Source organism: Cydia fagiglandana, chromosome 1, assembly GCF_963556715.1.
Source record: "Cydia fagiglandana chromosome 1, ilCydFagi1.1, whole genome shotgun sequence".
Classification (NCBI taxonomy): Eukaryota; Metazoa; Arthropoda; class Insecta; order Lepidoptera; family Tortricidae; genus Cydia; species Cydia fagiglandana.
Window position 1 is genome coordinate 11981308 of NC_085932.1, and position 27832 is coordinate 12009139.

Consider the following 27832-nt stretch of genomic DNA (forward strand, 5'->3'; position numbering starts at 1 on the left):
GAAAGAAAAATCACCCATTATCCGCAGCTGCAACATTGCACCAGCAGTCATGCTAAACTTATAGCAGTCCAATGTCATATTTGAAGCAAACGGATGTTCTCTTTAAATATAGGTACCTATCAGAGTTAGTAAAAATACTTACCTATGCCATTATAATGTTTCTACAAAAGAGTTCATACATAAATACTGTGGAAATATGCGAGTAAAAACAAGCGAGTACAAAGAATGGCGCGTTTGACATTCCGTTCGTGAAAAATAACTTTCATTTATTACCACTTCTTTGTAAATAAAACTGTCCAAATATTTATAACCCTGCCCCCTTCCCCTAAGAGTAATTCGCGGAGTTTGCTGAAAACGTGAAAATTGTAACAAGTAGGTAACTAAAGAACTCGTAAAAGAGTAATTAATTTCTTCATAGCAGTAAATATAGTATTTTGAATAAATGATATAAGTACAATAATATTATTTTAAAACATTGTACTTAGATACTTTAGATATCGACAATACCCTAACCTACGTAAATAAAACTACATAATATCGGCCGGATCAACAAATTGCAGATAAGTATGTAAGTTCAAAATTCTAACAATATCACTAGATGTGTCATAATTTTAAAACATAAACGAGCATCAATGAGAAATGAATCATGAAATCAAGTGACAATAACTAAAAGTGTCTTTATTAGGTTTTCGTTGTCTCATAAGGTACAGCAATATCTCAGTGAACCCGAAATCAGGGCAGAAAGCCAGGTCAGACCGGCGACAGAGTGTCTGGCCAACACTGCTGAAGTTAGAGGCCACGTGAACTAGTGCGTCCCAAAGTTGACCTTTGAGCGATTAAACAAACACGAGACAAATAACAACAATATAGGTATTTCCATCTCTCACACTCTGAATGTCGTTCATTATTATGTAATCCAATATTCTTAGGCATCATTTCTTAAGGCTTCCTTCTCTGCATAGTCTAATAAAACATGGTCTTCTCTTCCCAGAGTGATACAAGCCTACGTCACAATAACATGGCCGCTATATAGTATAGCGCTATCGCATATTATCATATAGCGCTGTCGCATGATGACGTAGGCTTGTGTCAGTCAGGTGACCTAGAAAAGACGGGAAGAGAGTACCAGGCGGAGTATATTATTATACCATGCTTCTACATTTACATTTTTTAATACGTATGAATTTTACGAATATTTAAGCATTTGCCTCATTACACACCTAGGGGTCAGATCGAAAATTAGAATTCAGTATACCACAGTTTTATCGCAAAAGCGTTAAATTAAAAGCGGATAAGAATGTCAGAATAAATCTTTTTACTTAGCGTTAAGCTGTCTCCGTCTGAACTCAACATAACTTGAAATATTCTAAAGCCTTTAATCCGAATCGCTATAAAATCGCAAACGTTGCCTTTTAGGGATGTATCCTTGAAAACTGGCAGATTAATTTAAATTTGCATGGACAGTCTCTCGTATTATTATTATTATTTATTATTATTATTTAGTATTTCAACAAGCAAAATTGTTAGCTTCACTTAAAATATTCCTGACGGAAGTGTCACGAAATGTAATATCCGCCCTGTGTTTAGAACAAACAATATTAAACTTTATATTTTTAGACGATAAAAGGAGTAAAGAGACTACGACTTGCTGTGAACGTGGCCTGTGGACAAGAATCCAGGGTGTTATAGTAAAAAACAGAAAAAAAGGGATTTGTTATTCAGTTTTTATGAAAAAAACCTTCTATATTTTTCTTAAATAACGCCATGATAAAAAGGTGATTGGCTGCGCAATCGAAAAAACGGGACACTTAAATACCTAATTAAAAAATAACATGTACATGTAGTAAATACTGCTTTTCTGACAAGATGGGATTAAAAGCAGACTTTTCGCCTAGCAATATTCATTATGTCACGCGCTTGGCGGTTTCGTCGCTAGCAAGCTCATGAATTAAGGTAGGGGCCATTATGGCAGACAGGAAATTTGCACGCCTCGCGTTTCAGATGCGTAGATACGGCTATTTTATATAATAACCCAGCCTGCTGCAAGCAAATTTATGAAGCCGAATGCAGAGTAAATATTTAGAGAACTACAAACGTTCGCTCTCAAAATATTAAGTATTGCTTTATAGGGTATATTTTTAAATATCAAAATAGAAGCAAATTAGTCAACTATGATGTCTGATTCTACTTACATTTAAAATGCGAAAGTAAACTGGCTGGATGAAATGCTAGTGAGGAACAGTGTATTCCTGATCGTATTTAGATATTGAAATGTTTAAGTATTTCCAATCATATTTCTTTTCAAACATTTTAACAACTGACTTTTTCAATGAATGACGTAACGTACATTTTCATTTGCGATATTAGCATTTAGGATCACATTCTGACATGGTGACTGTAGATAATAAAATAAAGAAGACAATTGTAGTAGATATTTCCATCGTTTATTTATTTTTCGATCGACGCGACGCCAACGATTGACTATTGACACCTTGATTACGCTTCCAAGTAAGGTATCGTAAACAGTATAAAGTACAATTTATGTTTAAACTCGTCCCCTATCTAGGCGGTTGAAATTTTAAGACCTGAAGTTTTAATGGGAATGTCATACTGAAACAAATGAATCCGAGTGCAAAAAATTTAGCTCTATAAGCTAAATATTACAGTGGCACCGAATAATCCATTCATTCATTAATCCGAAATACAGAGTAGTCCTCAAAGCTTACAATCAATATCAATTTACAGGTAGTTAAATATTTAAATTCGGAATAATGGAATAGGTACAGGCGTATTTCATTATTTTCGTTTGGCAGATTTTTTATGGAACATAAAAATCTAAAGAAAGCATGCAAAAGAGATATAGGTATGTTACTAATACCCATGTATCATGTTCATGACGAAATCCGACGCCGCACCAAGGTACGAGACGTGGGTGACGTCATTACCAAGCTTTAATGGAGTTGGGCGGGACATGTTGCCAAGCAGAGTGATGACAAGTGGACCAAAATGTTGACAGATTGGTGGCCGTTTTCTGACGAAAGAAACGCTTGGTCCGTTGGCTCGTCGTTTGACGTCGTTAGGTATATGACGTTCGAATAAATCACGGGGCACTTTTGGATGAGACTAGTCCAGGACCGGGATAAAGGGTGTAGGTACCTACATGAAGAGAGGCCGTGGTCGACTCAAGGCTAAAATGATGATGATTATGTATCATGTTTGTGGGTTAAACTAGCCTCCGCTACGTTAAATTTATACACAGAAAATACTTTACATGATTATTAGTATTAATAATTTGTACTACATTAATTAATTCTTACAAAAAATGATACAATCAATAATAATCATCTCAGCCATAAGACGTCCACTGCTGAACATAGGCCTCCCCCTTCATTATAATAATGCCAAAACCAAATCATGTCATTACCTAAAAAACGAAATCAAAGGCGTATGCTAATTGTAATAACAGTTTATGAATTTGACCTGAATTCAATTATCAAAAGAGATGTTTCTGGTTAAAGTCATATGACATATCCATAACGAACCCAGATCAACTTCATAATCTGTTATTACCAGAATACGCTCCCAGTAAAATGATCCTAGGATGAAATTAGTAAATCACTAGCGATACAACGATCGGTACCGCTGCCAGTGGCAATCCATTATCTCAATTCACTATCAGTCATAAGCGGCAACAATGGAGCTTATAATTTAATAATGTAAGTAAGGCCTGATTCGAAACAAATTTGACAAATTCAGAGTGATTTTTCTTGGATATTTTCTAGCTTACTTTATATATACACTACGACATTATAATTATCAGAATCACAAAATTATTATACCAAAAAATTTATTTTTTATCAATTCTAAGATGATCAAAAAAATCAAATAAACGCCGCCGTCTTTTTAATTAGGCGCCAAATTGCTGTCAAAAACTTGATAAGTATGGAAGAAACTTGCACATAACTAATTTCCAACATAACCTGTTACCTAATATTATACCAATACTGAAAGGTAATTTCATTGCAATATCCATGAAACAATGAGGATCTAGACATATCTTCAAATATCTGGCGTATCAGGAATTTCGTCGATGTGGTGTCAGTTACCGGGCATTGGTTACTTTTCGACAGAGAAATCGACACCAACATCACTAAAAGAAACGGTTCGCAGCTTTAGTTTAATAATGCGGATTTCCAATATTACTTTGATAATATTTGGAGATGATCCACGATGTTTATGAGGCAATCAGCATGCTTAAGCCAGTACCCTCGAAATCGGACCAAAAAACTTGATTCAACAAAGTCCCACAGTATTGACCTATTGAACGGTATGGAGTGGAGTGTCCAAGGAATTAGTTCGTTAAAACAACAAAAACTATATGCAATATAATATTTAAAAATAAACATTGTTCTTGATAGGACTCAAACTAAGAAACTGTCAAAAAACACTGTCGGATGTATGATGGAGGGCATACAACAAAACTAACGACAGGAGCGGGAAGAAATGGAAAATGATGAATTTACTTATAAATAACAATTTTTAAACAAATTTTCAATAAATTATGGAAAAACAAATCTTGATTCAGCTAGCTTCAGTACCATTAATAGGGTTTTCAATTTGGCAGATTGAATTCGAATCAGGCCTTACCATTCGGTAATTTAACTATCTATCGTTAAGTGATACCATAAATAATGGTACAATAGTCACAACAATTTTTGAGCACTACCTTTATTAAATATTTAACAGAGAAATAAAAAACACGGTTTTAAATTTTTAAATATAATTTTTGGCCTCCACGGTAATGGTAGGCACCCGTTGAAATACCTACATATGCTTTATTGTTTAATAATTGATGAGATGTTAATTAATGAAGTTTTTAGCAACTATAAAAATACACGTTAAAAATAATGTTTGGGGCTATTGTAGCTAGCCAGAAACCGATGTTAAGTTACATACATAAGTAATTAAAAATGTGGCTCTAACAAACAAAGGAACATTACACGTTACCCACCTGGTCCTGTATTCCCAATGCATTGCACCCACTATTGTTCGTCGCACACAAACCAATCTAGTAATCTTCAAATTACGATAGGGTATTCCATCGTAATTTCGATAAATCTTTTTCCCGATGCTTCTTTTGCCACATTTTCATTTAACCGAACGTGTTTTATTCAAAAACATTAAATCTACAAATATTTTGAAAAAGAGATCGCATAGAAACTGTTTGGAACCGTCTCGCTTGCGCTAATACATGTACGAAGAAGTAAAAGAGAATAGAGAAATGCACGCACGAATGATAACAGCCAGGTTGATATCCTATGTATATTTAGGTATTTAAATAAAAGTAAACAAAATCTACCCTCAAATGGCTCCTTAAGCCAGTTGAAGGTAAATAAAAACTTTACACGATCAAATAATGTAGATTAAAGCCAGGTCGTTCAGTGACTGATCCAGACGGTTTTGTAATTGGTGGGTTAGCTAATAAATGTTATTACTACCCGAAAATACACAAATTGTTTGTTTACTTTTATTTAAATACCTAAAGATACAGACATAAATGACATCACTATCACGCGTTCAGGGGAATGAAAATTTAGCAAATGAAACGTCAGAAAAAATATTTCGAGGTTGTGATAGGTGCTGATAAAGTTGTTGAGTACTTAACTCGAGGTCACAGTTACACTGGTATTCCTCATACGTTAGCTTGCTTATGGCAGGAACGCGGCGGGAACAGAGAAACAACTAGCCGTCGGCGTTGTCTGTCTCATAATTGTCTCCCGTAGGAGCTAGTACAAAGAAGGTAAATAGGTAATGTAATGTTCCTCCCCACAACAAACATTGTATTTTTGTGCTTATTACTCAAATTTACGAATAGGTACATTATTAAGAACGTAAATAAACATTTTAATTAACACTTACTTACAAAATCATCAATTCCAGACAGATGAACGGCTGGACGGACGGACAGACGGACAGAAGGACGAACAACAAAGTGATCCTATAAGAGTTCCGTTTTTTCCTTTTATGGTACGGACTACGGAACGCTAAAAATACCTACGTTTAATATCTTGATTACTGTCTTATCAATTTTTATTAATATCGTGAGGCTCATTACATTACAATGTACACTCAGGTTTAATGGAAATTTAATCCTTCTTAAAATGTTAAATATAAACACGTTAAAATAGGTAACATTCCTTTTGTTTCATCATTTTATTGAACAAAAGAAATTCAACTGAAGCAAATTATTAAGATATTTATTCTAGCAAATATTTTGTATCGTGGGCATTAAGAAGAATCCCAATAGGGAAGTATCTATCAATATTTACCCAAAAATATCCCAAGACAGACTTTTAAAAATCTAAAGATACAAGACTGAGATGTGCTTAGTTAAATTGTGTAATATAAATCCTAAAACGACTGATTAATTAAAAAGTCAGAATTAAGAAAAGAAAAAAATATCAAATAATACGTAAAATACGTAAATAAATATATAAATTGAATGGCATTGATGTATTTTAGCTGCTTTCACTAGTAGGGCTGCTTTTACGTGTATTTGACAACCAGAATCAAATGATACGTCACTAACTGTTCAACATATACAATTATTTTACTTTAAAGCAATAAAGAACACATTTAACACGTTCGCAACGGCAAAGAATTTTTAAGACTTTCCCTGGGCACGGCACAGGGTCTGTTAGATCCGATGCATGACTTTATTCTATGGCGTTAACGGGTCGATAATAACCGTTGGGTATTCTCTTAATTAATTGTTATTATCTACGTTTTTACGATGAATTATGCATATATTTTTTAAATGACATATTCTTTGATAGTCAACCTAGTCACTATTCAATTCGTAGGTAGATTCATTTTAAAAGGAAATTGCTGGACAAAAAACAATTTGTCGGATCTCTTGCACCCGGTATCCGCACTGGCTGTTCAGATTGTCGATATTTTTGTAGTGTTGGGGGTAGAAATAAAACATCGATATCGAAAAATATTAATTTTAATACGGTAATAGACTTATGTGATACCTACTAAAGACAATATTGCAACTAGTGAACAATTTGATGGTAGGTAGGTGGTAGGTTGATGGGCTTGTGTAAATATTATTGGCAGATATGTTACGCTTACCAATAATTATCCTCCTGGCAGTTACATCCTCTTTTTTCTTTTTAACCGTTTCATGTTCGTTTTCTTGTTTTTCACTAAAAAACAATGTTTTTCTCGATCGCTTCATGATCGATAATTCACTAATTGTCACACCCACACACTTGGACTGCACTAGCTTAACTAGACTTTCATCTAGTACGGCTATCGGGTCATCGGGCATCGGATCTTGACGACCCGATGGCCGTACCAGATGAAAAAAAATTTCGCCCTGGTCGGCATGGGGTCGAAAGTAACCGATACGTATTTTATTACCTATATTGCTTATATTCCAGTAGACATTGTCAAAACACTACCTATCCTTTTTTTACTCTTGCTACATCCAGAGATATCTATCCCGCACCAGCGTACGGAACAGCAAATTATCTCTCGCACCGAAGGAAAGTTCTACAACGGTTACATTCGACCCGATGCCGTAGTGAACGTGTTAAACAAGTAATGCTAGGATGAGTTTTGTGCGTGTGTAAAATAGAACAATATATCTAGAAAGCACCGACGACTACATACCCATAGCCATTAAAACGAAATGTGTCCTATTTTAACCATGTTCCGAGTGACCCTGAGCCTTATGCGGTTCGCGTGACCCATTATCCCATTAATTAGGTGGTTGATGCCACCGCGCCGCCGCTCCGTTACCGTTTGCCTAGCCAGTGTTGACTCTGCCACGTCACTGCAAATACCCACGATGTTTATGGTCATTTACACCAAATCCTAGGTTATTTTCAAAGCTTTCCTTTTTAGTTATTATTATATGTATATGAGCTAAATTTCTTCTTCTTCTTCTTCTTCTACCTAGCGTTATCCGCCGCTTTCCTACGAGCCGTTTCCTATTTTATATGAGCTACATTTATGAGACATTAAACCATGTGAATATACGACAGTTTTAGATTACCTACATAATATCATTAATAAAATCAGACTTACTGTTTATTGAAATCTAAAAATTGTACGACACACCACATACTAACCCGATCACATACCGGGTGTGGCCTGTAACACGAGCAAATAATTAAAACATAGATTGTACTCCTCAAACGGTGACACTTTTGTTCAACAACTTTTAAAAATTATGAAGTATTTACACTTACTATTTTTCACACAAAATAAATATTATCTTCAATGGACGCCATCGCCATGCCATATCATTTGTGATTGACGTTGCTTGTCACGCCTTAAACATAACAATATTTGCAATACATTGCGTCTCAAAATAAACTTTAAAGTGTATTAAAAATCAAACCACAAGTTATTTTTAAAAGTTGCTGAACAAATGTTGGTCAGTATGAGGAGTACAGCTTACAGTTAAATTTTTTGCTCGTATTACAGGCCACACCCGGTATATACATATTACTGACAACAGACATTAAAGCTTGGCTTGACCAACGAAATAAAGGTGCGTTCATATGGAATTTTATTTGTTTAAATGGAGATAATTTAATATATTATTTAATTTTAGTAGTATAAAAGAAAGTTTCAATCTTACTTGGGAGGCTATCACTACACCTTATAAAATAAAGTCCCTCAAAAACTACTCACGGATTTTCACGCGGTTTTCACCTATCAATAGAGTGATTCTTGAGAAGAAAGTTTACTCGTAGGTGTATTATTTGTTAAGAATTTGTCATAACCCGTGCGAAGGGGGTCGCCAGTAAAAGGCTTGCTACACGGTCGCCGACAAGCCTTCTAACCGTCTGACCTTGGTCTGTCCTTGGTCAGTTTTGGTCAAATTTTGTTGGTAACAACTATCTACACGGTCCGGGACCGGCCAAGGCCACGCGGTCTGGGGGCTTGTCGGCGACCGTGTTGTGTTAATAGATTGCTTATTAAATATTTATGTGTATAGAAAACATACAGTTTTATTATAGGTATTTTTGAAATTAATTTACAATGTTTTACCTGGTAACATGAATAAACTTTTTGTTTAATTCCAGAGGGAGTGTAGTGAAGCCGCTAACGATCCCAATATTTAATGGCGTGTGAAATTAATAGGGGAACTTTGATGGATTTTCCTTAATTATGCTAAAGTAAGCAATGAAGGGCTTCAAATAAACGGCGGAACAGGTGTTCGTATATTAAATGACTTTATATTATAGGGCAGCCTCGGTGAGGCAACGAAAAAGGTGCTTGACGAAAAACGGAGCTATGAAGGCTATGATAATAAAAAAAATGCTGTAGGAAAATTTTACGCAGATCGACCTCATACCACAGCAAGCTCAGGAAGGTTTCAGTTGTACCTACATACCTACCTACTAGACGATGATAGGTATATAAGTAATACATTATTGTTATGGATGTTCAGAATCAACAACAAGTAAAGCAACAGTTGCTTCAGTGTTATTATAATTTCCGTCGTTCTCGGAATAAAAAATAAAAACAAATGAGCAAAGAGGATTTTTTAACTCTTTTTCTACTCGTCGACTATAATTCTTGAATTAAGATTTCTTATACCAAATTGCAATAGGGTATTTTTAATGTATGGGCTCCCAACTCAACTATTATGTTCATATCGATACAGTTTAGTCACCTATAATGAAATTGACCAATCACAGCTCGCCGCGATTGAGAGGACGAAACAAAACCATAGCACAAATTAATTATTTATTTTAGGTTGTATAGTAGAAACAATTGGTTCATAAGTCAGAAACGCGCATGTGACACCCTTAATATAGCAACATCCATAGACTACGAAAACTACTTAGTGTGGCTAGTTAGTCTCCATAGGCTACGGTGGCCAAAATCGAGAAAACAACTGTCTAAAAATTTAATTTAGCGCGGAGCAAGTACCAGGGCCTCATGAGTTACGAGAAGGTGTCGTTGACCAACCCGCCATGGAGCGCGGGCGCGGCGGCCGGGGCGCGTATTAGTATGATGAAGGTATCGCAGGTGCTCGCGTATCTTAGCTGTATACTTTTGGTTTGGTTTGTTTGTATGATTCTGCTAGTTTAAAGTATTATTTTCGTTGACTCGTAGAAAAAATATTGTATACAATAGTGATATAATCAAGCTTTTCAATCTCGTACCTTACTTAGGCAACTCAGCAAGCTTCGTTGCCTAAACACGGTACTCGACTGAAAAACTCTCTATTATATCACGATTGTATAAAATACTATTTCATTAACTAGCTAGGTGTATAAACGTATTAAATAGTTCGTACCTTAACGGATTTCTTTATCAAAGTTGTTAAAATTGAACCAATGCTCTTGGTGGTAGGCTTAAGTATGAATGCTAGAATTTGACTTACCTAAACTTCTGACGTTTGTATGACTTGCACTTGAACTCTCCAGCAATCTTCGAGAAATTGAGAGACATACATAAATAGGATCTCGATGAATTGAGAACGGAACCTCCTTTCTGTTTTATACTTCAAAGTAGTTCCTTCCGGTGTTTCTTATTTACTTTACGAACAAAATGCGGGCATAATTGTAAATAACGTCGGCAAATAAAGGTAATTTAATAAATTTCGCGTTAGACCCGTCTATACATGTGAGTAAATATGTGTAAAATAACGTAAGATAAATAAGTAATGTTCGGTGTATTTATTTATCTTCTTCTTCCATGTAGGTATCCATTCATCTATATTTTCTAAGAAGTTATACCAGTGTACCTATGGGCTCACGACGTTAGAAGCCCATTTAAAAGAACATTTCCAGGAAATAAGGCATGTTAATAGTGATTGTATGAAATAGCTAACCGAGTTGTACGGTCTCTAATGGGCATGCTGCTGTCACATTTCCATAAATATTCGTTTATCGGGCTCGCCGTGATTCGAGAAGAAATGCTTCGTAGGCAAGAAACACACTGCCGTATTCGAACTTCAAGATATTCACAAGAGACGACACGTACTAGATCCATTCTAGATACGTTATGGTTTAGATATCAACTAGTTCTCTTTTGCAGCGCAATTCGGGCAACCAATGTCACTTTTACGTTAGATAGAGTAAGATATCTATTAGATATGAATTGGATCTCTAAGTCACATCCTGTGGAAATCGTTCAAGAGTATCTTCAGAATCGCGCAAATGTCAAATTTGACAAGTTAGATCTTAAATATATCGTTATCGTATCTTGGTGATGTCTAAAAGATATCTAATAGATATCTATTTCAAAATCCGAATCGGGCCCACAGGCGCGGAAAACAATAAACGCCCGCTTTCTTACGTCTGCCAGCGCGAAGTGAATAGGCAAAATTTAAACGAGGACCTATCGATTTTGTTGATATCTCGAAAAACATTGTTTTAACTTCACGAGTATTTCACTTCTAACTTTTTAACGAAATACACCTTGATAAGAATAATGAAGCTGTTAAGTGCATAATTATTTTCCATCGTATTTTGTAGTTCAGACAATGTTAGTAAGTAGGTATGTATTTTTTTGCCGAGACTGACTGAAATAGCAATAAGACACGTTCGTAAGTTTCCGTGAAAATACGATGGAAAATAATTATGCACTACATGTGTAACTTCAATTTTTAAGTTACTACAGTAACGTAGGTTAGGTAGGTGGTAGCCGTACGGTCATACAAACTTCAGTCACTTGATAAGTACCTACTGGCGCATTATTTTGACACTTCGTTAAGAATAATTGGTTTAACCTTGCAGTCTGATTCTCTATTATTCTATGCAGTTTTGCGGTATCAACTTATAACTAACGGAAACACGTAGCTACACTTATGTACAAAAATAATTTTAAATAAATATAGATACGCAGAAATTTAAAATATAGGTACAACTATATGTGCATGTGTAGGTATAGGCAGTTATTACAATAGGTAGTAACAATATTATTATCGTTACCACCATTCAGTAGTCGCGGCACGCATCTAACAAGGAACGGCCGGCTGTTCCATATATTATGACAAATGCTATTAATTATAACTACCCAACTGTATGTACCACGGAGTACAATATAGGCTTTGACCAGTAGGTAAGTCGTATCACAAATATTTATATGAATTGGGGAACTTTCTTTCATACTACATGTATGAAAAACCTTTCACTATAAATTGTGACTTTTCTAGTAGTAGGTACCTTGGTTGATTTTGTTTTTATCCAAAATCTGTAAATGCCAATCATCGTTAGGTACTTAAAAATTTAGGGAAAGTCTCCTAAGTCTATTTTTGCGTAGCAGAACGGGATCAATTAGCTGGCTTCGGTGCCTACCAATTTTAATTCTACCCGTTATCGTATTGGTAAAACCTCCATAAATAGCTACTGAAATTTTACATAGCCTTTATGCCAAGATATCAAATCATCCATTATAGGGGATTGCTTGTTAGGTAAAGTGATCCTTGCGGTGGTAAACAACGTGTGCGTTGTGCGTCTTTGTTGTCAAACCTTATTGTCAGTCCGACACTCCCTTTCATAATCAGATAATCACCTATTCAGTCATGTTAATTGGATAGGTACCCCTAAAAGAAAAATATAAAGAGGAAGAGTAGGTTGTTTGTGAAAAGTAATGTACTTAGATATCTAAATGCTAAGATAGGAAGGCTTTGCGTGGCTCACACAGTAATATTGTTAGAACGGTAAACCAAAATAAAATCTCAATAAAAAAGCTCCGCATTAAGTGTTTTGAACATTTTTTTCCTTGAATTTGTGACTTTAGGGATCACTCACGCCAGACCGGTGATCATTTGGTGCTTTCCATAGAAAACGAAGCTATGGAAGCTCCGGCCCGGTCACGGCCCGGTTTGACTTGAGTCATTTTTAGGGTTCCGTACCTCAAAAGGAAAAAACGGAACCCTTATAGGATCACTCGTGCGTCTGTCTGTCTGTCTGTCTGTCTGTCTGTCCGTCTGTCACAGCCGATTTTCTCCGGAACTACTGGACCAATCAAGTTGAAATTTGGTACACATATGTAAGTTTGTGACCCGAATACGGACATGTAACGTAAACAAATGAATTTTAAACATGGGGGCCACTTTTGGAGGGTAAATAAAAAAATGAAAAAATTAAATTTTTCAAACTATATCATGATACATATCAAATGAAAGAGCTTCTTGTAAGGATCTCAAATATATTTTTTTTATAATTTTCGAATAAACAGTTTAGAAGTTATTCAAGAAAATAGGCAAAAAATGACCATTCCCCCCCCCCCCCTAATCTCCGAAACTACTAGGTCTAAAATTTTGAAAAAAAATACATAAAATAGGTCTATACCTATAGATGACAGGAAAACCTATTAGAAATGTACAGTCAAGTGTGAGTCGGACTTAATTACAGCTTTTGATCCGACCCCTACGAATTTTTTAAAGAGATTTCACTCACGTTTTACATAAAAAATACATTGTTAACAGTGCCGGATTACTTAGAGTAGTAGTTTTCTTAGAGTAATTGGTGATAATTTTCTGATAAGATAATCATTTTAAATATTTAACGGTCTTACCTACTTACGAGTAATTGTAAGGTCAAATTAAAAATAATGTTTAAAAAAAAAAGTTAAATTGAGAGCTAGCTTAAAGTTTTTTGTACTCGTCAACTTTAATGGTTGAATTAATAAAGACTTTGTAACCAATAAGCAAAACAATCACGTGCTTAGGGCACCACGTTCAGGGGGGGCACCAAAATGCCAGGTTGAAAAAGGTGAACAAATTTTAAAATTAGGGACAGACACATCGTTTTTACCACACGATTTTTTTTAGCTGTCCAAAAGCTAATTTGCAAAAGTAATGGCGCGTAATTCTTTGGGAAACAATAGAAGAGTCGTGATTACATGCAGTAGAAGAGTCGTGATTACATGCATAGATTCGATTTCAACCCACTCGTTTGCGGTTCGGCGTTAGGTCTTATGCGAGGCCTTTTGCCTTACGGCAAAGTTGATCTTCTGCCTTAATTACACTTGGGCGTGGATCCAAATCCAAGCTTTCCTCTTTCGCAGCTGGGCCTACTGCCTTTCTCACACTTCGCCAATTCAATTCCAAGCTCTGCTTTCATGCATATTTTATGCATGAAAACAACCTCGCTGAGACCCTTAAATATCGAGCCCTATGCGAAGCTAGGCTGATAGAAAACTGTCCCATCCCTTCTCTGTATGAAATCCTGGATTCGCGCCTGGTTGGAACTAACAGTAAAATTGCGTTTTTATATCGAAAAATTTTCGCGCTCGCTTCGCTCGCGTTTTCAATAACTTTATAAGGTATATATGATAAAGGTAACATTCGGGTGGCGACTGCAGCAACATTACTCTGTTGGAACGTTACTGCTGCAGTACTATCAACTTCCGTGATAAAATGATGTGACTGATTTCCATACTAAAGTAAAAATGTACAACTGTCTATCATATTGCGTTTTTATATCGAAAAATTTCCGCGCTCGCTTCGCTCGCGTTTTTATTACTTTCTAAGCTATAATAAAGGTGACATTCGGTTGGCGACTGCAACAGCATTAGGTACTCTGTTGCAACATTACTGCTGCGGCACTGTCAATTTTCGTGATAAAATGATGTGACTGATTTCCATTCTCAGCTGTAATGCGGCAATGAACTTCTCTCAATTTACCAAAAAAATCAATGTAATCTTGATGACCCTAGGAAAAGGGGGCACCTAGAAATGCTTAGGGCATCAAAATATCTTAATCCGGCACTGATTGTTAAAAATTGTGTAATATACGGAACCCTTGGAACGCGAGTCCGACTCGCACTTGGCCGGTTTTTTATTCATAGTTTGTAATAAAACGAACGGTTAAATTCTCAACTCTTGGACGTGCCTGACATCATACAAACTTAGTTTGCTTTCAAATCATAAAAGCCCTAATATCTGTGGAAAATTAGATACGTTCAACTTTAGCCAAAACATAACTTCCCTGAAATTGATTGAAGTTATTCGCAACGCAACGTCAAAAGTTTGCAATCAAAACTCGACTTCAATTTGAGGCTTGTCTACATTTATAAAGTAATTTAACTTCCTATTTTAGGATCAGACCTGAAGTTAATTGTAAATGAGTAAGTAGTTAAATTTGAAAAATCTTACACTATAAGTACATATATAGATCTACCAATATGTAATAGTACTTATCTAATTTCAAAATTGCATGCTTTGAAAATCTTCAAATAATATTACTTGTAATGCTCTTTCGCACTTAAATATTCAAGAGGTACATTATTTTATTTAAAAATGTCAATAGCTAATAAATTAAAAGGTATTTATTGCTTTTAAGCTTTGATTTCGAATCTTGTACATATATTTACATGCCTACATAATTTTGCCTTTGCTCCCAACATATTCAAGTAGAATGTAGACATTTTTTCCAGTCAATTGACTCCCACATAGTACAATAAAAAGCCAGAGTAACAAAATAACAAAACAAAAACTAATAAGCATCCGAAATAAACTACCGACAAACGGAATAAACGGAATACTTTGAACTTTTTCTGATGATAAACGAGCTGAGGACGAAACAAGATCCTTTTCACGGCCTTTGCTGTTCATGGCGTAAATAATGAAAAAACAGTACGTGGCCTGAATGCTCAGAGAAATAACCAGTTATTTTAAATACCTCAGTAAAGAAGGGAGCTTTATTTCTAAGACGTATCTGTAGTTTCTGTTATGATTGTTATGAAATATTCCAGAGATGTTTTAGTTCTTGATTTATAAGCTTTTGTCAAAAAAATCTTTTTTGCTACAAGTTTTTATCGCTGACTGTAATTTTCTTTCCAAAGGCAACTAAGACCCATTGAGACAAACAACCCCAGACACGATTAGTTTCCGTTGTTTTGTCACAGAATTCCCATGGCAACATCCTGTACCTATCCATCATCAGATGAGCTCCATGTCATCAAAGAGCATATAATCACTTGCATGTCATTATAATATTGCATTGTCATCCGATCCAACATATGTATGCAAAATTTCAGCTCAATCAGAAACCGGGAAGAAGGCCAAATATAGCTTACTAGATTTGAATCACACTAAGGGCCCACATCTAGCGTCTTTCGAGCGTCGGCGTCTGTCGGCGTCTGGTCAGCGCTATGCAAAATGACGTCGCTGCGCAGTTGCGTCGACGCTGCGTCGACGTTGCGTCGAGCAGCGGCCATAGAATTGTAGACGCCGACGCTCGAAAGACGCCAGATGTGGGGGGGCCTTAACTGACAGGGCAACCAAAACATAAGCTTGTAAAAAATGGTCAAAACGAAAGTATTAATTTAAAGAATAAAGCATATTTTAGGCAGGTAATTAAACATGACGGTAATTTAATTAAATGTATGTGATCATAATTATCGTCAATCGAACGTTTAATTAAATAATCGACACACCTATTAGAAATCCTATAGCCACAGAATGTTTTGTAGATTTTAAACTAATGTAATTGAATCAAAGATAACAGATTAAAATCTTATAGTAAGCGCAGTTATCCTCTAAATTTCCCAAAGTGACTGGTCAGCAAGGCTGCTAACCCTTTGATCACCCAGCGTAATAGTGAATAAGTAGGCATAAAGCCAGAGGTCAAACTTTTGTTCAACTATTCGCGTATTTGTAAATTAGAGTTATTAGATTAGGCTATTTTGATACCCGTGACACCCTGCTCAATAAACAATAAACGTTGACATTAACATCCAACACACACCAACAGCCAATATACCTACAGGTATCGTCATACGCATCATCAGCTGTATAGACATTCACGCCGGAACATTGTAGCCGGTTAGCACTTAGCTATATTACTCATACAAGAGTTGACTGACAGATATTATCACTTTAAATCCCACATAGTGAGGTGTAGTTGGCAGCGTGGGAACATTTGTTAAGGGCGGTGCATGGCTACGACGCCAGCAATAATATTTGGACCAAGAATTTTAGACAAATGATGCTAAATTTTCTTTACAGAATCTATTTGTGAAACTAAATCTACATGCACTAAAATAAGCAGCGAATTGAATATCCTTCATAATTTTCAGTACCTAGGAAATTCGCCAGTTGAATGACGTGTAGCAGAATATGAGATACATATTATAGTTACGAGTAATAAATTTTATAAACGATAACGCTTATTAAAATTGCGTAAAAATGTAACCTACATACAAGCTTACCTATATTGTACCTCCATATTAAAAACCAAATATACATGAATTTATTGTTAAATGTTATCAGAAAATGTACCTTATGCTTAGAGAGGGCACCGTTTTCATAAATAAGATGACCAATCACAGATTTTACTGGGGATAGCGAAATGAAAAAATTGAATTTATTGCACTCAGTTTTTCTCATCTCAAAATATTTAGGCCTCGTTGAAAACAAACCTAAACTGAAGATCATGCGAGTTCATTTTAGTCGTTATTAAGCACTTGTTAAACAAAACTCTTCTCAGTATAATTACGCAACGCTCGAGGTGCGAAGCAATACCTGTCAAGATGATTTATTAAGAGTCTTATTGGTCGCTTCAACCGCACCTCGTCGCAGACGAGGCGCCAACTCGAAGGATTAGGTACAATTTTATATTAAGTACATATAATACACAATAATTATTATTATAATACACAATTTCCAGCATTACACGTAATATGTATGTATGATTGTTTTGCCTGGAACCGTTATAAAATTTATAGAAATAACGTTTCGGCCTGATCCCGAATATGTGACTCATACCACTCTACAAACGAAGCTACCGAGATTTACCCATCTGCAGCAAATATTTCTATCATATCGTTTTAAACGGCGTAAATGTCAAAAGGGTGAAATGAAGGGGCGGAAAAGCTACGTGTTACGCGAAGAGATGAGAATGGAAATGCATGTGGCTTCATATTTTCCGATTTTTGGTGGGATTCCCTTTACTGTTATGAATAAGACTTCTAGCGATACCCACTGTAAGAACCAATCAATCACGACATCTGCCTACTGCGCTTTAATACGTTTTCGAATGGCATGTAGTTGTTGAGCAGATAGAGTCTAACGGTAAGACTACCGGAAACAAAACAGAGATCGAGGGCTAGTTTTCAATGTACAGAGGCCAATTTCAATTATTTTTTCAAACCTATTCATTTTCGCTGAACAAGTAAACACACAGGAAGGCTAAATCAGTGGCCCTTAAGGTTCTCAATCAAATCATTGATTCGAAGGATGCGGCATCCTATAGCCAGTCCAACTTTTCCTCCCTTTACCACCTAAGTCACATAAAACACGAAAATTTATGCACAACGTTGGCTCAAAGTTACGAAATAAAGTATTTCTCTCCATGTAAAATTGTGTTTCCTCGACTTTGTGAAAGAACCACAGTCATTTGTTTGATGGAAACCAAAACGAGTTTGAAACAAATTCACTTGGGTGATTCGTGCTTAACATTCTCGGTGAATCCTAATTCTATTAAAGCGGGAAAGCGGATTCTCCTCGGTCGGTTTTATTTAAAAATAACTAACAGTATCTAGTAGTAGCAGCGATCGACAGGTGCTTTACTAACATTCTGCTCAGAAAGTTGTAAAATGTTATTTTAATTATTACCTAAGCTTATTCTGCTCTGTGTTGATTTGTTGAATCTAATACACAAAAATATAAGCCACGGAACGGATTCCCTGAATAATCGATTAAAAAGTGCAGGGTCTTTCTACATAAGTTTCACGAAGTTTCCATTGAACTGTCAAACGAAGCACCAAATAATTCAATAATTTTACCGTCAAAAACAAAACTTCACAAGTTTCAAATAAGATGACGTTCCACTCAGACTTAGTTATGTTGGTAATGTAGCTACTTAAATGAAGTTCTGACGTGATCCCCGCGAATACAATTAGTGTCTAAGAAAATTTAAATACGTTAAACATTTTGCATATACTTAATAAGATTGTCACAACCTAAAAGGGTAACATAACAAGCTTTGTATTTCAGTTCGGGTTGCTTTTCCGTTCCTGATTCTTACGAGTTGCGAATAATGCACAATTATTTAAGACTTAATACCTATGTTTATAATACAATTGTATCGAAATAATACAAAATGGTTATTTGGCATAAAACAATAGGTACTCATAAAAAAACTGTTTAATACATATTATGTGACATTTTTGTATGTATTTATTCACGCAATTACCGCGTCCAACCCAGCGGTTAGGGTCGACCTATGACCATTGATCATTAGTTTGTCTTGGGTCCTACAATTAAGTCTTTCTCGTGACACTGTTAAACAATGTTGTTAAATTGTTATATATTCACCTACCTACTACAAAAAATAATAAAAAGCTTATTGTTGTTTTAACTGAAGAACCGGCTTACAGTTGTGTACCTTGTAGTGTTTATATTTTGGGGACAAGTTTTATGAAACAATTTTTTTTATGACCCATAAATTTAAATATTGAGTAACCTATATAAATATTTTTCACCGAATAGCTGTTGTAGCTCGTATAATTTGAAGTTGTGGACTTTCGACGTCGACCAACAACTTTTACTATAGAGTGCCCGACTGCCCGTCTCACAATAAGATACTTATTAACTGTATAAAAAGATTCTTTCAGGCCGGTTGACTCTTGTAAGTTTGTTAGTAGGTACTTTAGTTGTTAGATAAATAGAGTTTTTTTTTTTATGAAAATATTACAAACAGTGCAAACTAACATACCCGTACTTTGTAAACTCAATATATGTATATATATACCTATATTATTAGTGGCTAATCAATTAGAATAATTTTGTTTTTGCAAAATAATTGATTGTCGGCCCGATTCGAACTTTAAGATACGTCAAATATTACGTCTAGATACGATAATTATGGATTATATATGCCAGTGTCAAAAGTGACGTTTCTTCAAACAAAAACGTCGGGCCATTTGCAACATCCAGAGTTTGCCACTTGACAAAGGGTTAAATTGTACTGTTAACTCTGAGTTTAACCGGTTAACCCCGAATTAGTTGCTAACCCTGGATGGCACAAGGGACCCTTAATGTGCTTTAGCTAATGCGTAGGAGGACTCTGCACTTCTAATGTAGAGATATTGCAACAAATCCACAGTGAATTACTTATGCAATAAAAGTTTTATTTGTTGTTGTACTCGTAATGGAGCTTCTACGGAGAAACTACATTAAGGTTCGCCGACTTTTCAAAGTGGAACCAGGAAAACGTTTCCGAAATTAGATACGAGTGGATTGGGGTGAAAATACACTTTATACACTTTTAAGGGTACCTAGTGCTGTTCTACGCCAGGAAAGCCTTGGTCCAAAATGACTGAAAAAATACGATAAATATACAGGGTGATTCATGAGACGTGAGCAGGACTAATCCTGCACACTCAGTAACTGATAATTGATTGATTACCATCGTATTTAGGTGAAACAACCACACTTTTTCCTATTTTGTAAATTTTTGGCGAGGGCAAATTTAATTCTCTACAATCATGGTCACCCTACAAGACCTAATTGATAAACATAAAACCTCTTTAACCGTAATGACAGCATTATGTTACGAATATTACGAAGAAAATAAACTGTCAAACTTGAGTGAGAAACGAGTTTTCAAAAGTAACCAGAGATGACATTCAATTTGACACAGAATATCGGTAGTTTAGTATTCTAATTGTAGGGTGACCATGCATGTGATAAATAAATTAATAACTTTTTTTTTTGAAAACGACTAGAAAATTAACGTTAACCTCACTAATACTGATACGAAACAGTTGCTTATAATTTACGAAATGCGCAGTGTTAGTCCTGCTCACGTCTCCTGAATCACCCTGTATATTAAAATACTCTTTACAAATAAGGCTATTTCACCTAGTATTTATTTTTATGGCAGTCACGTCACAACCTCTGACCAAGTCTAAATAATATGCCCCTCGTCTCTTTCATTCGGTTGGTTTCAGGAGCAGATGTTAGTTTTTAATCCGTCTTTAAATATCAAGCTATAGATGTAAATATAATTCTTGTGTACACTGAGAGAAAAGTACAACAAAAATACACTAAGAATTACAAAAAAAAACTTAATCCGGGGACAAGGAGAGTTAACTAATAGGAACAAATTGACTTTTGCAATTTCTATGAGTTCTTGCAATTAGGATTGTTCATTTTTTTTAGACCCCCATTTTTATTTTATTTTCGGAAAATATAGGTTAATTTAAGATACTAATTTGAATGATTTAGTAATTCGTGGCTCGGTTGAACATTTATAATTTATTGAAAATATGAGATACGACTTCTCGTAAATTACATGTCGTCGGCTGTTTGATAAAGCACAAGCAACAACAAGAATTAAAAAAATAGTTGTCATTGTCAATTGATTGTAATGTCACCTGTCGACAATGTCAGTGTCACGTGTTTCTATAAATAATAATATCGTCTGGAATGGAAAACTCGTTTATTTTGAATCATTAATTTCAAAATACCTACGCTATAAATTTGAGAAAGCTGATTCCAGAAATCTGCCTAAGTTATATAATATAACTTAGTTTTATTGGAGTATGTATCCTTAAAGCATCCAACTCAAACCATAACTTGGCTGAAATCAATGGAGCAAAAATACAAATGTAAGTTACCTGCATCATATATATTTTAACTGATTCGATTTGTAAGAAGATTGGATTCATAAAATCGTTTCAAGCGTCCATTGCTAAAGGTAGCTTAGCACCCAGTGGGTGCTTTCTACCGGCTTGTCACCATTGTTTGGATATTGTACTACATACTTATAATACTATATTAGGAACTTGCCAATTTTGCTAATTATATCCTATTATTTCAGGTCATCGTGATTCCTATTTAGATACAGCTGTGAGATATGTAACTGCACTTGGGCCCAGAACAAAGTTGAGCATTTTGTATTGAAAACGAACGTCATATTAATTATTAATCGTCGTAATACTTTACGACCGTAAATAATGCCTGGGAACAGAGTAAATAACAAACCAAACACTTCTCTTCTGGATGGTCAACAAGAAGCCATCATTGTCAGATGCTCGTGCAGAACATGATAAACATACATTTAATGTAACGTTACTATTTTTTTTGGAAACATATATAACATATTTCCCAAATTAATAAAAAAGTAGGTAAACAAAAACATGTTTTATTATTCACAACTCTTTATTAAGTCTTGTCCACCATGATATCAGCAGCTTGAACTGCAACATGTACCTGGAAATTAGAAATTATATCTTTTTAAAGCAGTTTCAGGCTGAATTTTGAGTATGGCTATGTATTCTTGTATATTCCTTCTTTCTAGTAGGCACCATCTCTGTTTACCGGTTTGCCTTTAGATACTCTGGCTACATTACCACAGAAAATAAATAGATACCACGACCCTACCAATAAAGTGAGCTTTTAAATACTTAATTGTAGTAAATTAATATTAATTTTATACTTACATCGACGTGATTCTCCCAGCAATACTGTGTGTAACACGTGAAGTAGGTAGGTATTCCAAGTTTAATTCACGGCACCATCTTTCACGTCGTAGGTCTTCGTGGATTCGAACTATTATTTTTGTGAATCATTCCCACACGTAGGAACAAGGTTTTTGATATATTATTAAGCAATGAAATCTACTGTTTAGGTATTAATTATAAATCAAATTGTAATAAACAAGCGCAGCGGTTTAACTGAAAAATTTTGTTATGACAATTGATGACAATGATAACTTTGACAATACGTGAGTGACGGATTTATTTACTATGGTTCGATAACTTTTATTATGCAATGACTTTACATTCAGCCCAGGAGAAGGTCAAACTAAGGTCATAAGGATATTTGTTGAAATATCTTCAATCCTCAATTATTATATCGCAGCAAATGTCGGAAACTGTTTAAAAACCTTATATCTCGAAATGGTTTTCGAAATAGAACATTTGAAAAAAAATGAACAATCCTAATTTCTATTATCTGTTTGTTGAAATTATATTTGGGATTACTGAGCTGTTTGTAGAAATAAATAAACTTTACAGAAATAGTGAAACGTCCATAGTTATTACTAAAACTTCATTTTTTCCCCCAGTACAGAACTGTTTTTTAATTCCTGGTGATGATTTTTCTCTCAGTGTACCTATTTAGTTACCTATTTAAGACAGACTGCTCCTATGTTTTGCACTATTTGTTGTACTGGAATGGAATTAGTTTCTCTTAAGCCCGATTGCATTTTCTGTCATCGGATCAAATTATGAAAAGTATTTTTGGTCGGTTTTAACGATTTCCCTATATCTTTTCCAGTCTCATCGGCACCGGCAGAAAGCGATGAACCGTACCTGAAAATAAATACTTTGAAGAACACGTTCAACGTTGGCGAGAAGAAAGCAATCTACTGCGAAGGACAACATATAACGGGGGTAAGCACTTTTTCAATATTGCCTGTAGCTGAAAATTATTTTACATCTCAAAAGTCTTTCAGGATAATTTAACCCTTTGAACGCTTTATGACCTTTAAGTACAAACATCACTCAAACGCCAAGATCCCGGGCGGGCGCATGCAAGCTAATGTAAACCCTACTCGTGAGTGTGAAGATTTACTTTGACAGCGTCCGCCATAACACCTATAGTATCCCTTGGCGCGGTGGACACGACTAGTAAAGACACCTTTAGGGTCTCCCCAGGTATATCGACGCGCATTCGGCAAAAGCCGATAGGAAAAAGCTTTATGTCCACGCAATAAGAGCGAAGAAGCCGACAACGCGTCGGCCGGCGCCGGCCGATGCGAGCCGAGCCGAACGACGACTTTTTCGCTCTTATTGCGCAGACATAAAGCTTTTTTCCATCGGATTTTGCCGATTCCGCGTTGACATATTTGGGGGAACCCTAAGGCGTTTTTGGCGTATAAAAGGTTAAAATGTAACTAATTTGTACAAATACTACTGTTTCTATTCCAGGACCTGGAATGGTATGATCCCTCTGGCGCTAAGATACCGCCGAGATCTACCAAGGCTAAGAGGATTTATGTGGAGCCCCGTGGTGCCACTACTGACGGACCCACATTTTTGCCTTTGATGATACAGAATTTGATTCTTGCTGACTCAGGAACCTACATTTGTAAGGCTGGGGATCTAAGTGGCAATATTACTATTTTTGTGGGCGGTACGTAAATCTAGATACATACATTATACTGATGTATTTTAATATGTAACACCCAGGTACTTGTAGTTAATTCATGACACAGATCTTATCCACAATTCTTATACGAGTATTATTTTAATGCCAATAATTTCTTGTAAAAGATTGTACACAGATAAAAATGCACCCAATAAATGTATTGACAAATTGATAGCCACGACGATGGTCACGAGAATATTCCTTTCTAAGAAACGAATATTTTTTGTTAGACAGAGAAAGTGGGTTAGTAGGGATTGGGTCATTTAAACAGTACCTAACCAACACACTTTTATTCGGCAAACTATTACGAACACGTATTTTTCTACGGCTTACCTATAAATAAGTACAATTGTGTTAAATTGGAAACCTAAAGTTCTATAATAAATCGTAAATGAATAGAGTCACTATGTAGGCATGCAACTACTTGCCGTAGGACAGTCAGAGGTCCTATCATGAACAACGAAGTTCGCAAATTGTGGGCATCCGTCTCTTTTACACCATTAAGGTGTAATTAGAGTGACGGAGAAAGATGCCCGCAATTTGCGAACTTCGGTATTCGCGGTAGAACCTCTATTTTGCTTAGCTTTGTTAATTAATGTACATTTGTATATTCCCCAGAAAAAGTAGTAATTAAAGAATCGGAAGAAGATCTAGTCGAGGAAGAAGGTCATCATATTGATTTATCCTGCCAAGCCAAAGGTACACCAGTACCAGATGTTCAGTGGTACGATAAAGACAGCCAGCCCATAGGTATGTATATTCCAATTTGCTAAGTGCATACTAACATAATAAGCGACGACATGATTTATATTATCACATGGTATAATAATATACTCCGCCTGGTACTCTCTTCCCGTTTTTTCGTGGTCACGTGACTGACACAAGCCTACGTCATCGTGCGACAGCGCTATATGATATTATGCGATAGCGCTATATATAGCGGCCATGTTATTGTGACGTAGGCTTGTGTTACTCTAGGAAGAGAAGACCATGTTTTATTAGACTATGTATTATCAGGTTGATTGTAAGAATACAAGTACAATACACACTTTACGTAAAAATTAAGAGTCGATGTGTTAACTTAAAACTCTTTTTTAGTAAAAACATGTTTTCACTTAAAACGACTTTTTTACGGTAGCAAATATAATTCATACTAGGTAGTCGTACGCTTCAATACATTTGGTAAAAATAGCCTTAATTATTAAAACCATTATTGACCACGTTGATGTTTGGCACTCCCTGTTATCCTACCATTGCTCTAACATTTGTCCTTACCTTTTCAGTTAATAATGCAAAATACAGGATCACTTATAAGCCTAGATCGAGCACTAGCGTTCTAAGAATAAATGACCTGAGTCATATGGACCCCGGTACTTATAAATGTAAAGCAACACAGGAAAAGATTTCACATTTTGCGGAGAAGTTTTTCCACTTAAGTGTGAGGCGTAAGTGTTTATTATATTATTATAGGCACATACAGCTTGGCAAAAAAGAGTAGAAATTAAAAAGTGGCAACACTGTTGTGTCGTCCCGTTTTCTTATATATATTGGTTTGAAAGGGACGACACTACAGTGTTGCCACTTTTTAATTTCTACTCTTTTTTGCCAAGCTGTAAACTTAGTAATTGTGTACGATTATGACATTTATGACCAAAAAAACAAGACAACTATTTTATCAGCAAATTCTACCTACCTACTATGACTTGTATAATACAGCAGAATAGAACAGAGTTTAAATAATATTCCCGCTTGTTGTTTACAGACAAGCCGGTAATAATCAACGAATATTCGGAGAGTGAAGTGTACGCTATTTTAGACGAATGGTAAGTTAAACACTAACATCCTTATTCTCAAATCTTTACAAGCCTCAATTAGTATTTTTTTTATCCCTTACAAATATATTAGTCAAAATAATAGATTAAGATAATCTATTAATTAGCTAAGTAATTAAGGCTTATAGCGTGTTTATGAATAACGAGTGTATTCCCATTTTGTCCACTCCCCACGTGACCTCCTCCATACATGAGGGAATAATTTATATGAAAACACCTATTTCCATCTGTACCCGGCGGGGACAAATGGGAATACGCCGAATAACGACCAAAAACTAAATCATCAGGCGTAAAAAAAACTGTCACTGAAAAGCAACACCATACAATTTTCTCAGTGAAAGTAGTGAAACTATTATTCTCGCTTTCACTTAATCGTGGTGTATTATTTGTTTACAGGAAAAATATAACGTGCAAGGCCATCGCATATCCCGCGCCTACCTTCACCTGGTCGAAACACGACGACAACTATGACGAGGAAATGAGAAGCGATGGCACGGACCATAAAGTTAGTAATTTCACACATTTACCAATATAAATATTTAGCCTATGTATGTATTTCTTAGATAAATTATTAGGACTCTCTATCAAACCAGTAGTTGTATTCTCCGCTAGATAATTCATGACAAGACTAATGGATATATTTTTAGGATTTCAATTGTTGTAAAATATATTCTAGAGCAATTAAGAGCGTTACGCCTTTCTTAATTTAATTTTTACAATCAAAGACCGTTGACTCGTCTATGATTAAGAGGTTAATAAATTTTGTATTTAAAAGTTACAACTGGAGTGCATCTGTATGTAGCAACGTTGACACTGCAGTAGCGGGAAATGAGCGATGTCACTGTCAATCTCTTTGATAAATTGTTCACCTGTTGATTCAACGTATTACTTATTCTGTAATTTAGCTGTACTCGTGTTATTCAGTCCATGTATTGTAATATTTCCGAGACGAAAGTATGATTCAGGGATATGTTTGGTAAAATTTAACCCTTTTCAGATCACCACGTCAAAAGAAACAGAAGGGAACTCAGTGCTGACGCTACATATTACAAACGACACACTCGAAAAGCAGTACAAGTGTACGGTCGAGAACCCCAAGGGTCGCCAGAACTTCATGTTCCACGTGTCGCTGGGGAACAAACCTGACCCACCAACTGCTGTAAGTGTATTTAAAATTAATATAGCTAAACTTCTGTCTACATACGACAACTTGCCATAATCAATTATTATACTCTACGTGCGCCCCAAACGGGACCTCGCGACACATATTGTGTATGGTCCATGCATTTTGTACTTCTAATTTCTTAAGAAGGAAGTCTAGCACGTACATATAAAAAGAGAACACGTTTTTCCACTTCTAAATATTTTTCATTTCCATAGTTTTTGTGTATGTTATTGACACAATAAAAAACTAAGTTTATAGTATTTTCCTGTTTCAAAATTTGCAATACCTACAAAAAACTTTTTTTTTGTTAAAAAAAAAGTGAAACCTGAAACCTGGAATACCTGTAACGTTTTCTCCCGAAATGAAAATTGTATGAATAAAGTACCTTTTGTCAATAGCTATACTTCCCTCACAACGTCCAGGCCGATCATTATCCTGCATAAATAATACAACAAATAACACTGTCTTATATCGTTTCCAGGTTGTGATGTCGTCTGCAACTGCAAATAATATAACATTCGAAGTTTCCTGTGAAAACTGTACATTTTACAAAGACGATGGCATAGCTCCTAAACCAGAAAATCTGCCTGTTCTTGGTGAGTTTTCTATTTAACCAAATCATATCCTTAGACTTATATCGACCGGGATATAAGTCTATACAGTGTGGAAAGATAAGTCGGGCCCTGGAGG

At 35.5% G+C, this 27832-nt stretch overlaps 1 protein-coding gene across 1 annotated transcript in view; it reads left to right on the top strand.

Moving 5' to 3' along the window:
- Nucleotides 1-27832, top strand: part of LOC134664326 (neural cell adhesion molecule 2-like) — a 102712-nt gene that overhangs the window by 69258 nt on the left and 5622 nt on the right. The window contains exons 2-9 of the mRNA XM_063520901.1: nt 23273-23388; nt 23926-24130; nt 24764-24895; nt 25429-25590; nt 25908-25968; nt 26374-26482; nt 26975-27136; nt 27624-27738. Of these exons, the coding sequence (XP_063376971.1) occupies nt 23273-23388; nt 23926-24130; nt 24764-24895; nt 25429-25590; nt 25908-25968; nt 26374-26482; nt 26975-27136; nt 27624-27738 (1062 nt within the window). The remainder of the gene's footprint in view (nt 1-23272; nt 23389-23925; nt 24131-24763; nt 24896-25428; nt 25591-25907; nt 25969-26373; nt 26483-26974; nt 27137-27623; nt 27739-27832) is intronic.